Genomic DNA, 15,634 nt, shown 5'->3' on the forward strand with positions numbered 1-15,634 from the left:
GCTCGACCTCTGAACAGTCTTTGACCTTTGGAGTCTTTTCCCCCTCCTTGTTCTCCAATTCTACCTAGTGCATGATTTTTTTTATTTTCCCTTTCCCAGCCCAAGTGAAAACCAGGAATAGGTTAAAGTAGTTTTTCTTCTAGGCAGTTTTTGCAAGGAAATCCAGCATTAAGACTAGACTAGGAAAAGCTCTAAGTCTGATTTTACTACACAATATATTATTTTATCTTAATGTACCAAATAAGAGGAGGATGCAGTCATTATATAGGATATTCCTAATCCTATAATAATTCTGTGTGCAGGCAATCCACAATGAACCAAAATGGATATATATATTAATGGATATTAATGAAATTATGTATGTATGTATGTATGTATGTATGTATGTATGTATGTGTATATGTGTGTGTGTGTGTGTGTATGTGTATGTGTATGTGTATGTGTATGTGTATCTGTATCTGTATCTATATCTATATCTATATCTATATCTATATCTATATCTATATCTATATCTATATCTATATCTATTTATTTTCTTGGAGTCAAATCCAAGAAGATCTGTTTTGTTTGTTTCTGAGAACTTTTCATACAGTATCAAGATTAAATTTGACTTGACATCAGTGATGAAAATAGTTTGTTTTTGTGCTTCAATCAAGAGAAGAAATAAATTGGTTGGGATACATAACAATGGTAGTGAGATTAATTTAAAAGTATAGGTGCTCGTGATTACACAGCCATAGCGAGTTCCCTGATCATTCTTCAATTCAAAATAAATTTTGATTTCCTTCTCATTGAGCCAGTTTGTATTTTACTATTAAAATAAGCACAGTAATTCGAAAAATATGCTTTCATTTCTCACTTTGCTCCTCCTCCTTGCCCCTAGCTTTGAAACAGAGAGTCAGTCATTTGGTTAATATATAAACAGCAAAGAACCCACATTGCTCTTTGGGTTTCTGGGGAGTCACAGAACAAGGGACAGAGTGAGAAAGCAAGGAGTGCTTGTTGGAAAAAGGAGTAAGTAATTGTTAAAAATTTAGTGAGTAATGTTAGTTATCATGGATTTTAGAATTGCATCTGGGATGAAAAAGGAACGGTATGGATTTGATTCTCTGTTTATGAGTTTTTCTAATTGTATTATTTTAATATAAAAGAATATCGCTGATACTTCTTGTTTAGCTGTATATCCTGATATTCTATTTCACTAGCCAATGGAAATATGTGAATGTATTTGGTTTACAAATAAGCCTGGAGATTTTAAAAATAATTAATTTATTTCCATCCCAATCAAAACGCAGTAGTTACCATATTAAGTTATCAAAGACAGGTATTTTCTTTAAATGAAGTTTGTATGTTGCAAATAAATCAAATTCTCAGATTACTTTGTGTTAGGGAAAATATGGTTTTGTACTCTGTCATCTCAGTTAGACTACTATAATTGACTCTACATGGGGCTGCCTGCATTAAATGGTTCGGTAGGATAATATTTATTCTGATGGAACTACACTGATTGCCTATAGGTTTTTGGTCCCAATTCAAGGTCTGGATAATTTTCAAGAAAAATCTAGATAGCTTATCTAAGGAAGGTATGTCCACCCTACACAGTCTAGCAGAGGGAATGACTTGGGTGATGCCCATAGAAGTCAGATGCACTCCTACCTCGATGATCTATTAAGAAATGGTTGACAATTTTGTTTCAACAGCCATTCAGATGCAAAGATCTTCTTAGAGCAGCAATACTTTTTATGATCAGTACTATTTTATTTATGAATTACTTTTTGTGTTTCATGTATGTCATTGTTTTAATATGTTATGAATAATGTATAATTACATGATGCATTATGTAAAATTATGTTAGATTAGTCTGTATATAAGTGTGGATAAACAAACAAGTAAATACATATATTTGTACACCTTTTCTATTTTATATATTTTAGGCCAAACCGATTCTTGCTGCACAGCGACTGATTTCATTTCCAAGTCTGTATAGCTATTCATTTATTTATATAATTTCATTTATTTGTTTAATGTTTGTTTGTTTGTTAATTTATTAGGCTGCTTGGTAGCTGTACATTTTGGGGTAATTTTAAAATATTTCATGTTGATATTTATGATGAAAAGCTTTTCAGAATAATTCCAGAATCTTTTCTAGAAAAGTAATTAGCTGACTTTTTTTCTTTTTCCTAACTAGATTTAATTGGGTATTCCCTCCCTTCTTTTTCTCAATGATTTTAATTCTGGAATAACTGAGGAGGAAAGATTATCAGGCCTGCCTGTATTTAGCCAGATTATGAGGCTATTTTGGGAAGCAGATATCTGGGCTACGAAAGTTCCATACTAAATTTTAAATTAAAAATCTGTAGAAAAATGCTAAAACCAAGTCGTTTTTACATTTGCTTTTTTCTCCATGATATTGCATGGTTTCATCACCATTTAAAGACGTATTAGGGAAGATATTTCCCCTCTTTAAAGTGATGGTAGATCAACTACCAACAACAAGAAGATTTGAAAAATTAAAGGAAAATGGGGGAAAAAATCCTACCTACCATACTGTATATATTTTAGAGAACAAGTGCAACTCCATCCCATCTTCTCTATATGTTATAGAACAAAGCAGTAGGATATCTGATTGCAAATAATACATTCCATGTAGCACAGAGGTGGGTTTCTGCTGGTTCCCTCCAGATCGGGTGAACTGGTAGTGGTGGTGGCGGGAGGCTCCTCCCACGCACCTGGATGCTTCGGTGCAGAAGCATCACGTGAGTGCATGACTGCACAAGTGTGCATGACCGAACTGGTAGTAAAATAAATTAAAACCCACCATGGATATAGAAGTTTCATACATTACTATATCACCATTAATATTTTGGAACAGCATTTTAAAGTTTTAGATGTTGTTGAATGACAATCATCATTAATAATCAAATGTAAGAGTTTTATTTCTATAACATTTGGAATCATAAAATTAGAAAAGATTTTAATTTTTTTTTCTTGCAATGGCATCTGAGATAGCCAAGGGTTAGAAGGTTTACCATTCACAAAAGTGTGAAATTCAGAGAAAGATAGATCAGATGGAAGATATGATTAACTCACTTTCTAATGATTTACCGTTATTAAAAAAGAAACATAATACATGCCACATTATGAAGCCATGAAAAGTCAGAATTTGGGACAAGAAGGTGTGACAGCTATGAAGCAAAACTATAGAAGAATAATTAGCAAAACATTCTGTTCTTTCATTTCAGGAATTCAAGAAGATCATGATGAGAGTTTATGTAGCTCTGGTTGCATTCTTCTCCTTCATATCTTGGACTTCCTCCCATGTTATTCATTACACAAGCACAGGGGGAGTATGTACAAATACTTGTGGGTATCATGGTTATAAGTACACCTGGTGCAAGAAAAAGGGTGGCAGTGGACATGAATGGGATTACTGTTCCTTAAAAAATGGCCTGGCTGTTTCTGGTGAGAAATGTGACTCTCCTTGTGATTTCTGGGGAGGTTCCTCTCAGTATTGTCACTTCAAAAATGGAAAATGGAATTACTGCAGCATTGTTTTAGAGTGGGATTCCATTGAATATTCACTGAGAAACAACCTGTGTAAGCATAGATGCCAAATAATCCAAGGACACTTCCAATGTGATACTTTTTCTGGACTTGAGCCCTGCTCTCCTTTCCGAGATGTGACTCCCACAGGCTTGCCCTGCCACATTAACTATCAATGTGCCAAATATGGTTGGTCATGCTATCACTGTCAGACGGGCATGGGAGAAGATGACTGGGGTCTCTGTAGACCAAAAGACAAGGATGGATGCATATGGAATGCTTCTGTCACAGATTCTTTTCAGACAGAGATTTGTACACTTGTTTATTCCCAAAAGAACAGCAATATCTTTTTCCGCAGAGAAAGGCAAACAAAAATAGTCCGTCCTACAAAAGAGCAATTCAAAGATGCTGTTCATTTGATTGATAATTTAAATAACATCAGAAATCTTTCCAAGTCTGACACTCTGACAGAAATATATTTCTATAAGGAAAGAATCTTATGCAATGACACCAATTATACTAGTGTGAAACTGTGGCTTGACAATAACACCAATACGACAATTGCACATGTTATTTTTTCAGACATCCTGAGCATAATTAAGGTGTTGCGTTTAGCATTTTATACCAGCCTCCATAGTGCCTTTTATTCACCTGCCTATACTATTATTGTATCAGTTGGTGAACCAATGTTATGTTCCATTGATTACTAACTTATCCATCCATCTGGTACCAATACATTATTGCTTTCTATTATATCAGTTTTAAGTGAGTCTAATACTTATTGCTTCTTATTGCTTTATAAGTAATTCAATGGTTTGTGTGAAATCCAAGCAAATTGTATTTTAATCACAATCACATTTTCATGGAATTAATGCTAATAAATCATTTTATCATTTTCAATATTATATCAGTGAGTGTTTCCTGTATTTGTATATTATTTGTAATCTTCCATAATTATATGTGATAATCTATGCAGTTAATAAAATATGTTATTGAAATATTATCTAGTGGAGTCTCAAAAACTGATTTTAAAGATCTGCAATTCTGTGTTGAAGAAGATGTCTGAGATATCATTTTTAATGCATTTACATTATTTGGTGATTTTTAAAAAGTTATCACTTCCATTTTTTTTCTTCTGAAATCTTTCCTTGTAAAGAAGGCAAAGGTAGACATTACCCAGGTGAAATAATTATCAGGGACTTCTTAGGCCAAAAAAGATCAAATCTTTTCTGCAGGAATCCAAATTAACCATTCTGGTGGATTCAGCATTTGCTTGATTATATTCAAAAACAAAAGAGTCAATTTGATGTAATGGTTAGGGCACCAAACTAGAAACCAGGAGATGATGAGATCTAGTTCAACCTTCTACCTGAATGTTGGCTGGGTGATATGGGCCATTCACTCACTCTCAATGTTACCACACAAGACTGTTGGTGAGAAAATAGGAGTAGGAAGGACTACCAGTATTTAGGATGTTCAATGCCTTGAGTGATTTATAAATATAAAAAAAAGCAGGATGAAAATCTTTAAAAAAATTTAGAGGAAAGCCAACCACTTCCTCAAAGTACTCATTGATTCCCATGGGATTATTTATTATTTCCTTTTCTTATAAAATTTCTCTTGATCTTTGATTTAAGTAATTAGACAAATTCAACCTCATCACACCAACTATGCAACTTGCTGAAACCACAGAGAATAATATGTGTGGTTTTTTTTGTAGCTTTACTAATGCCGTTCTAAGACCTGTTGCTCTCAAACAAGTTACCGTAAATGGAAAATTTAGATACTGCAGATCTTAAAATATGAAAAGTTCCTGTGTTGAGGTGTAGTATGGAATAAAGAGAAAGATATTAATAGATAAAGAGGAATCCTACAATTTAAACTAATTGCAGTTTGGAATTACAACACACTGGAGCTTGGAATTAAAGCTTTATAGGTCAAGATATCTGTAAACATCTGCTGTCCAGTTTATCACTTACTAGCATTTTTTCAATATATTGGCCTGCAGCTCCTGAATCAATTTTGTAGCCTCAGGGGTGCCTACTAGCAACCACTTTGACATGTCACAACTGGTGGGAACTTGTCACTCAGTTTTCCATTGGCTGTAGAGTTCTAATACTTTCAATTTTAGAATTGCCACAAAATATTAAATTAGTTTGTAAAATAGGAAAAAAAACCACAGAAAATAGTCTCTATGCCTACATTCACATTGGAATTATTCAGTCTGCTCACTATAATTCCCAAAATATGAAGAAAGCAAAGCAACAAAAGAAAAGGGAAAGAGAGAGAAAAATAAAAATGCCATGGGTCAGATGTTCTGTCAAAGTTGCACTTTCCATGCCCTGAATGGAACTACTTTAATGCTCCCTCTTCTACAGAGAATGCAAACACCCATCGCTATGAGGAAGACAAGGTGCTCTTGAGAGACATAGCAATGGATATGAGCCCCTTCCCATTAATTCCCCCTTGTACGACACTGCTAGATAGTTGCAGATAAGAAAATAAACTACCAATGTATTACTACTTATTGAAAAAACAAAAACATCTGTTGTGGCAGAAATGACTCCTCCATAACAGGTACTTTCCACAGCCATTTTATCCTGGACTGCCACATCAATAAAATCTGGATTTTCACACTCCCACATATAGACCAGTGAAAGCATCACATGAGTAATCATAGTTTTGAAAGCAGTTCTTTTGATGTATGGAAGAAAAAAGATAAGCCAAAATTGCTTCCCTGTTGGGTTGTGGGGTGGATAAAAGCAACACTATGTGTTCCTGACTTCAACAACCTGTTAATGACTTACACTTACATTAACATCACTCTAGGAGAGACATGTACCCACAAGATCCTAGTGGATCCATGCAGACCTGAGAAGAAATATTGAGCTAGTTTTCCCTAGCTAGGGAAATCTGAGAGTTAACTCCACATACCTTAAAGTTTCCCAGTTTGAGAAACATCACCTATGGGATGTAGTCAGGATTTGTCTTGTTTGTTTTTCACAGCTACCACGGATAAGGTCAGTTATTCTCTGTGTTGTTACCAAGAGATGCTTGCTCATAGATATTTCAGTTTTCTGCTATCTTATGTACAGTGGCTCAAAGAATTTCAGGCTGAATGGTCGCCCCACACATTTTCACCTTACCAAATCTGGCCCTACTTGGAAAAAGTTTGGACACCCCTGATCTAACCTAATTTCTGAGCTATCTCAATGCTTTCCAGAAGGTTAAAAGAATTTAACTGTAATTCTGCTTTTGTTTCTTAAGAAGAAATGCTCAGTCTCAAATCACCAGCTGGCATAAAATAAAACAGATGCTTAATCTTTGATTACCACCTAAAGACTGAGGAACGTCAGAAGAGCATAAAGCAAGAATTCATGAATTTCTGGAAAAGATTATTATTTATCATAATCTCAGTGTACAACAGTAATGTAGGTATCTTAGAATGATTTACTAATTTGCTGTCAGATTCCACACAATTGTCTGTAACTTAATAATTATATGCATTTTAATAAATAATTTATTCTTTCTTCATATGCTTTTATTGCATATTATAGCGGACACAAATATTGCATTCAAGACAACTGAATCCTCATTAGTCTTAAGTATCTTTTCATAGTGCAAATAGAATCTTACGTAACCAATTTGTTCAGGATTTAGTTTAAACCTATTATGAGGTGTATTTCAGAATGTAGCACACATCTAATTGTGTTAATTCAACATTGTTCCTAGAAATTACATCATTTTCTACATTTACTGTAAATGTGCATTTTCGTTTTAACTCCCCCCACACTTAAAAGTTAGTTTTCATTTTCTTTCCCCAACTCCGACAAAATTATACATGTGCTCTGACAGACGGTGGATAAAATATCATTCCAGATGACTCATAGCAGTGCTTTGCAATTTAATATGTTTTCTTTCTCATAACAATGTCATGTTGACCAGGAAGGAAACCTCTTAGCAGCAGCCAATTGCTTTCCAATCATCTAAAAAGAATTTTTTCAAGTTTATTCTACGTGGCAGCTTCTCGTTACTGTTTTGGTCCCAAAGTAATAGCAGAATTTTATGGTTTGCTTTATTTTTTTTTATTTTGTTACCATTAAAACATCTATCTACATAGTTAAAGATCACAGTTATAATCAATCTCATTTTGAAAGGTCATTTTCAACCACTATGCAATAAAAACCAGAATCAACAATTATGCAATTAAAAATAATTCTGTTTTTCATTAGTGCTGAGATTTGGGTGCAAATCTTCCACTTCCCTGAAACTTAGAGTTGGGTAGGACACAAAGGTTTTTCCTTTGGTAGCAAATATGAGTTTTGAGAGAGGGAAAGGCTTCCAATCTAAGATTTTGTTCTAAGAGAAATATAGTATTATTATAATAGTATAATATTTTATTCTGACACTAGAAAGAGGTCAATTGAAAAGGCCAGAGACTCATTTTGTTACTTTACTGTGGACATGAAATTGAGGGTGGGTGGGGACTGCTGTGATTACAGCCCCCCTGAAAGGAGACTTCATGTTCAATGGAGGATTTTTCTGCCCCCACCACAAAAAAAGAAAGAAAAAAAGGGGGGGGGGAATAAAAAATAAAATAAAAAAGAAATAAAAAACATAGCATTATGGAATAGTGGTACAAGTTTAGCCTCTTTTGGAAATGCATAAAGGTAAAGGTAAAAGTTCCCTTTGCACATATGTGCTAGTCGTTCCCGACTCTAGGGGCAGTGCTCATCTCCGTTTCAAAGCTGAAGAACCAACACTGTCCGAAAATGTCTCCGTGGTCATGTAGCCAGCATGACTAAACATAGAAGGTGCACTGAATACTGTTACCTCCCCACCAAAGGTGATTTCTATTGTTCTACTTGCATTTTTACATGCTTTTGATCTTCTAGGTTGGCAGAAGCTGGGACAAGTAATAGGAGCTCACTCCGTTATGCAGTGTTAGGGATTCAAACAGCCAAACTGCTGACTTTTCTGATCGACAAGCTCAGTGTCTTAGACATTTAAAGCATCTAAAAAAAAGGTTTTTTTTAATCATGGAATATAGGACTGAGCCTCTAGTCCAATACCCTGCTCAAGGCAGGAGACCTTATACTTTCCTGGACAAATACAATTGTCTAGTCACAACTCTGGGAGGCAAACTAGTCCATTGATTAATTTTTGTTACTGTCAACAAATAGTTTCTTTACTTCTAGGTTGGGATCTGTCTTTAACAAGTTTCTACTATTACTTCTTGTCCTGGCCTCTGGTGCTTTGGAGATTAAGTCAATCCTCTCTTCTTTGTGACAGCCTCTACAACACTGCTTTTGTCTGTGAAACTTTCTAAATATAACACAACACACACACACACACACCTATGTCTTTGTTTAGGTTGATATGTTAGAAGCAACAAGCATGCAATCAAATAGACTTTCGGTGGTTAAGGAATTTGCACTACTGTTGAAAAGGTCTCTAAAATTAGTAAGCTTGGGCTGAGAAGAACATAATTTAGTACAGAGAGAAGAGGGAGCCCTCCAATCCAAATAAATGCTACTGAAAAGTGATATAAGGGCCAAGATCTGCAGTTATAGTAGTGGGAGATGTACTCTTAAAGTGAAAAAGATTTAAACTGGCAGCAGATATTAGAAGAGTTTGAAACAAGCTAGAATAGGAGACAAATGGCAATTGAAATAACAAAATTGATTACAGCAGAATAATATTTTACAATCTCACTTCCAGTTGCTAGACATTTGACTAATTTAGGAAATTCTGTCCATAGGAAAACAAATTTTCTTGCCATCTGGTAGGGATACCACTAAAAGCATCTGTATGAGACTCTTGCAAATGTGGGACATGGAATTCTCATTATAATATTTATTAATAATACATACACACAAAACAACTTGTTTCATATTGGCAAGGAAACAGAAAATAACAATTGCATTACTTCAGAACCCAGAGGCTTTAAACACATACATAAATACCCACATAGACACCCACACAAAGGGTCCAAATTATGCTAACAAGTTATTTAATAATTTCTATGGTGGGGCCTACAAAAGCATGCAAATAATTAAACTCTGTACATTCTGCTGAAGATCAGCATAGAAATAAAACAGACCATCTGCAATGATATTGTGAACTATAAATAAATGAGATCAGTTGTCTGGAAAATTCTGAGCAGAAAAATATGTAAAAGCCAGACTATATTAAGCTCTTTTCTCCAGTTAGTTGACTAAAAATATTTTATACTTAGGTCAGGCTTTTATTGGGATACAAAGGGCTCCTTAGCTTCCACAGTTAGTAAATCAAGACAGGAGAAATAATTCCAATCAGCCAAGAACATTTGAAGAATGTTTAACTGGAACTGCCCTAAGGAGAGGCTCAGATAGGATAAGCTGTGTCCTAACCCTTAGGATATTTGTATGTGTGGATTTTAAACTGCCTATCCCTGTTCTAAATAAGGCAATACATTCCGCTAAGGAATCAGGCTTCAAAATGAAGCAAATAAAACCAACCAAACTAACAACACACAACAACATAAAATGTAACATAACGTAACAACATATCATTATAATCTGGAGCTGTTTGTTTCTGTGATGTTTAGCTCCTTTTTTATATGCATCACACATAATCTACATTGAATGTAAAAAGGGAGCAGGCTTTGATCGTTATGGCTATTTTTACATTTTGAACCCCTTTTTTCCATGGATGAAGATGGCAGCCATGACTGGCGGAGTCTTTGCACAGATTTATCTAGTGTGCCAATTGTGCTCTTTCTCAATTGTGGAAGTCTTGCTCACTTCACATTTGGATTACTGCAACACAATCTATTTTGTGCTGACCTTGAAGACCACTTGGGTCTTCAGAACATGACAGTGTGCACTATGATGGGTGTCCCTAGGTTTGCCCAGGTAACATTTCTGTTGTGTAAACTGCACTGGCTTCATTTCTTTCCATGTGCAATTCAAAATGCTGATCATTATCTTTAAACTCCTCTATGATAGGTCAAGGTTATTTGTGAGACTGTCTTTCCCTAAGGACATCATGAGATGGAGCAAGATAAGAGGCAGTACAGACTGGAGATGGATAGGAGATACATGAAGAGAGTAAAGATATCCATTACCTAGAAACTCCCAGAGTATATCTCTTAGGGTAGGTGAAATATAAATATAGTCTGGCAAGATTCTGTTTATTGTGTGTAAGCAAAGGAAGAACTGAATTTTGTCTATGTCATTCTTGGGATTTGCCTGTGTTCTGACCCAGCTCCCCAAACATGACAAATCCTCTGAAGTTAACTCAAAGATTCCTTAAATAGGAATGCCAGTAGCCCCAGCAAAATGTTTCTGTGTCACTGCAGGCTAACATGTTCATCTGCCCAGACGTTAAATAATTGTCCGCCCCTGCCTTTTATCCCCAAAGATAAGGTGGGGCTTTGCTAGAGGTGGTGGCTCTTCCTTCTTAATGATCGGGACATGGTTCTCCTCTCCTCTGCCTTCTGCACATCTGCACCTGAGGCACTGAACACAGATGTTTCTCCTCTTCCTCATCAGCCACCACCAGACCTGGGGGCCGTTGGCTCTCCATCTGAGGGCTGACAGATGGCCCAGGTTCTCTCTCTCTCTCTCTCTCTCTCTCTCTCTCTCTCTCTCTCTCTCTCTCTCTCTCTCTCTCTCTCTCTCTCTCTCTCTCTCTCTCTCTCTCTCTCTCGGCCAGGATCGGGCAAACCAGTAGTAGTAGCAGCAGTGGGTGTAAAAAAAATTGGCAATCCACCATTGCTCCACTCCCTCTTCCCCTTCAGAGCTCTCAGATTGCCTTGATGCTGATCCTGACTCCCACAACTTCTTCTCCTCTGATTTGGCTATTGGAGAGATCAGTGGCCAATAGGCCACAACAACCTGTCAGTCATCTATAGGTCCTACTAAACTAGTCCCTTCATTTAAAAATTGCTTCTTTATGGAAGCTAGGAACCATGCATTTATGTGAAAGCTTTTGCCCTAAGGAACACATTTGTCTCTGAAGTTTGGCAGGCCTCTGCCCCCATAGTCTTTTGAAAAGCCCTGGAAACCTGGATTTACCTCCAAGCTCTGGATAGGATGAAGTTATTGCACATTGGAAGTTAGACTTTGAACATTTGGTTTTAAAAGTGTGATATGGTTTTTATTTTATTTCAATTTTTGATTGAGGAGTGCCCACAGTTTCTTATAAATTTAACTGCTATATAAATATTTTAATATAGAGAGAAATAAATCTCTAGTTAATTGAAAACTCCAGTCTATATGGCTAAAGATAATACTTTGTGTTTCCCTTCCATTTTTTTTGTTTTTCACAATTAAGAAGATAATGTGAGCCTGCTCTGTGGCAAACAGAACTGGTCAACCATCATTTGTCATGCATTCTTCAATGTTATTTTGTATTTATATAAGTTTTTCTAATGCATTTTAAAATTGGTAGGTTGTATTGTTTCCAAAATGTACTGTATGTATTGCTTTCATTTGTCAATTTAGGTCTAGCTTAAACATAAACTAGGAAAATATTTGCTGAAATTCTAATTCAGCCATGAAGCCATGAATTATGATCACTCAAATACTGTTGCTGAAACTCACTTAATTCTCAAAATTATTTGAGAATATATACAAAACATATAAATGCACAAGATATTTATATGCAAAGGTGTGCATACATATGTTTACATACTCAGGTTTGGCTTTTGAGTTCCTGGATAAAGGTGTAGTGTAAATTAACAAACAAATGAATACTGGTACAAGAAGTCCTCAACTTACGACCATTTGTTAAAACAAAAGTTTAAAATTAAGATGGCTCAGTTAGCTAATTAGTAAGTGCTCCTTAGATGAAGAGAATGGTAAAAACTATTAATGTTTTCAAAACTGAAACTATACATTGCTGGAAACCTCTCAAAATAAAATGTTAGATTTTGTTTGTGATTTTTGAAGCTTGTGTAAATGTGTTTATTATCAGATTGAATTCTGTCATAAAAGTCTTAAGTGTGTAATTTTTCAAAAATATTGTACAAGTATATACATATTCCTTTTTGGGTGAATCAGAATGAGTTTAACTTGTTCCTTCTAAATATTGTTTGCATGCAAGTTTTAGCTTGAACATATGAATAAAGCCTGGGAAAACACAGGAGTTTGGCATTAAACAGACTTATGTTGAGTTGTAAGAAATTGACAATAGGCACATGGATGGTGAGTTTAGTCATATTTTTTAAATTGAATTTATTGCATTTATATGCCGCCCTTTTCCCCGAAGGGGACTCAGGGCGGCTCACAATCCAAGTCAGGGAAGGGGGTACAGATAAGGGATAAAAAAGACAAACAGAACAATACACAATTTAAAAGCACACAACAACCATACCATTCGAGGGGGAGGGGCAAAAGCTCTTTAGCCCCAGGGCTGTCAGAACAACCAGGTTTTAAGGGCTTTGCGGAAGGCGTGGAGGGTGGTGAGGGTTCGAATCTCCACGGGGAGCTTGTTCCAGAGGGTCGGAGCAGCCACAGAGAAGGCTCTCCTCCGGGTAGTTGCCAGTTGGCATTGGCCGGCGGATGGAATTTGGAGGAGGCCTAATCTGTGGGATCTGATCGGTCTATTGGAGGTAATTGGCAGCAGGTGGTTTCTCAAGTACCCAGGTCCAATACCATGAAGGGCTTTATAAGTGATGACTAGTGCCTTGAAGCGTATCCGAAGACCAATAGGCAGCCAGTGCAGCTCGCGGAGGATAGGTGTTACGTGGGTGAACCGAGGTGCACCCACGATCGCTCGTGCGGCTGCATTCTGGACAAGCTGAAGTCTCTGAATGCTGTTCAAGGGCTGCCCCATGTAGAGCACATTGTAGTAGTCCAGTCTAGAGGTCACAAGGGCATGAATGACTGTTGTGAGGGCCTCCCGGTTCAGATAGGGATGCAACTGGTACACCATGCGAACCTGGGCAAATGCCCCCCTGGTCACAGCCGACAAGTGGTGTTCGATAGTCAGCTGTGGGTCCAGGAGGACTCCCAAATTGTGAACTCTATCTGAGGGGCATACTGTTTGACCCCCCAGCCTGAGAGATGGAAAACTTGGCCAATTAGTAGGAGGGAAACACACCAGCTACTCGGTCTTATCCGGATTGAGTACAAGCTTTTTGACAAGGACTGTTTTTTTTTAATGTTGGAAGTATACTTAAACAGCAAAAGGTAAACACAAAAAGCTGAATAAACACCCTGGTGTTATAAATATCAAAAGTAAGATGAAGCAAAACAGAAACTAACTCTATGCTCCTATTCTTCAAATGTTTTCACATACAGTTGTTAAAATGAATAGCCAAATGGTGTAGCACCTGCAAATTTCAGCAAGAAGTTTTTTTGTTTTTTTGTAACCAAGGCTTCTAAAACCATTTGTTGCTTGCTTCCTACCTGTTCCAAAAGTGATTAGCATTTTGGGCAACCAAAATCATAATGGATGAGTGATAAACTGATTTCCATTAATGCTATTGCCTAGAGGGCATTAAGACATAACATACTGTAACTGACCCATATATTATCTCCTTTAAGTATAGCTGTAATACATATCAGTTATAGTCATGATTCTCTTGGGTCAAAAGAAAATTAGCTTCAGCAGTCAGTATTTCACTGTCTGGAGCTGAAAGATTTACAGCACCCTTCTCAGTCCTTAAAAGGCAGGAAAAAATGTAAGGAAGTATTATGCTGGTCAGTAAGATCAAAGGCAAGCAGCTTTTGTGGGTGTTGATGGACACATTTCAGTCTTTCCAGAAAATGGCTACCTTGAGAGATTGCCCATCCACAGACTGATTGCCTTAGTACAGTGTTTCTCAATCTCAGCAACCTTAAGATAAATGACTTCAGCTCTCAGCATTCTCCAGCCAGCATGTTCACATATCTTAAATTTGCTAAAATTGTCTACATCTATTAAGAAAGTGTTTCTCAATCACAAAGTACCTATTTACCAAAAGATAAACTGTCTGGTCATCCATTTACTCTTTCCAGGGTACTCTCAATAACTGTTGGAGAAAAAAGAGACTTTGTACCTTAGAATCACAGAAAAGCTTTTTAACTCCAAAAATGGAAGGGGAAAATCTATAGTCCCTAGAATTTGTTTTGCAAGTTTATAAAAGGAAGGCTTTTAAAAAGCCTTAATACAATGAGCTTGATGGGCAACAGAAAATTAATAAAAGTAAAATAATAAAATCTCAGGTTTGTGGACCTTCATTGAAAAATCCTATCTTTCTACTATCTATCATGTGAGAGGTAAGAATTTTTGACCTTTGGATCTTTCTGGTAGCTGGGACAATGCTCCAGATAAGGTGGATGTGAGATCTTTGCTATGTTTTGTATGTTTTATTGAGTTTTAAAGTATGAAGCATCTATCCAGATTTTTAAATTACCTTTTTCCCATTTTCCTCTTCATCCCCAGTTTGACTTTTGGTAATGGTCAAAGTTTTAAAAACTGCAATGGGTATTTTTTTTATTCATCTATTTGTGTCCCACTATTATTAATAACTCAAAGTAGCAAACATATTTAATATTTCTTCCTCTTCATATTTTCCCCATGACAACTCTGTGAGGTGGATTGGGCTGAGAAAGAGTGACTGGCCCAAAGTTACATAGTAACCTTTTATGCCTAAAGTAGGGCTAAGGTAGGACTAAGGTTTACAATATCCTAATTTCTAATCTGGTGCCATTACCAGTAGGCATGCTTCCTGTTAATTTCCTGAAACAGTTGCAGTCCTCCATATATAATAACATAGCTTCCAAATTGTTATTTCTTGTAACCTGAAATGTTATGGTGATTGCAAATGAAGCGCTGCTGTGCCATATATTAGTATTTCAATTCCAAATTTCTGGTTTTATTAACTTTTCAGGCTCATAACCTTCAACTGAACTGTTAAGAAGAATGGAAAATATCAGGTATGATTGGGTAAGTTCTCATCAGCAGTCATCATTGTCTGTGTTGGCCAGAACTAGTGAGAACTATAATTTTCTATAGCCTTTTATAAGTTAAGAATCCTTTTCTTGTCAATGAAGTAATGGATAACCATCATGCCTTTTCAAGCAGCTTAGTGTAGATCTTGGGTATGAAACACACAAGG

The 15,634-nt window shown here is 36.2% G+C and overlaps 1 protein-coding gene across 1 annotated transcript; it reads left to right on the forward strand.

The window, feature by feature from the left end:
• The first annotated feature begins 922 nt into the window (after positions 1 to 922).
• On the forward strand, positions 923 to 4,546 carry LOC106547620 (uncharacterized). Its single transcript, XM_087712750.1, has 3 exons — positions 923 to 1,014; positions 1,935 to 1,977; positions 3,243 to 4,546. Exon 3 carries the CDS (start codon positions 3,258 to 3,260, stop codon positions 4,251 to 4,253), a length of 996 nt encoding a protein of 331 aa, XP_087568876.1. The 5' UTR covers positions 923 to 1,014; positions 1,935 to 1,977; positions 3,243 to 3,257; the 3' UTR covers positions 4,254 to 4,546.
• The last annotated feature ends 11,088 nt before the right edge of the window (positions 4,547 to 15,634 follow it).

This window comes from Thamnophis sirtalis, unplaced genomic scaffold (assembly GCF_051295495.1).
Source record: "Thamnophis sirtalis isolate CommonGarterSnake01/CBP01778 unplaced genomic scaffold, rThaSir2_p1.2 scaffold_4, whole genome shotgun sequence".
Classification (NCBI taxonomy): Eukaryota; Metazoa; Chordata; class Lepidosauria; order Squamata; family Natricidae; genus Thamnophis; species Thamnophis sirtalis.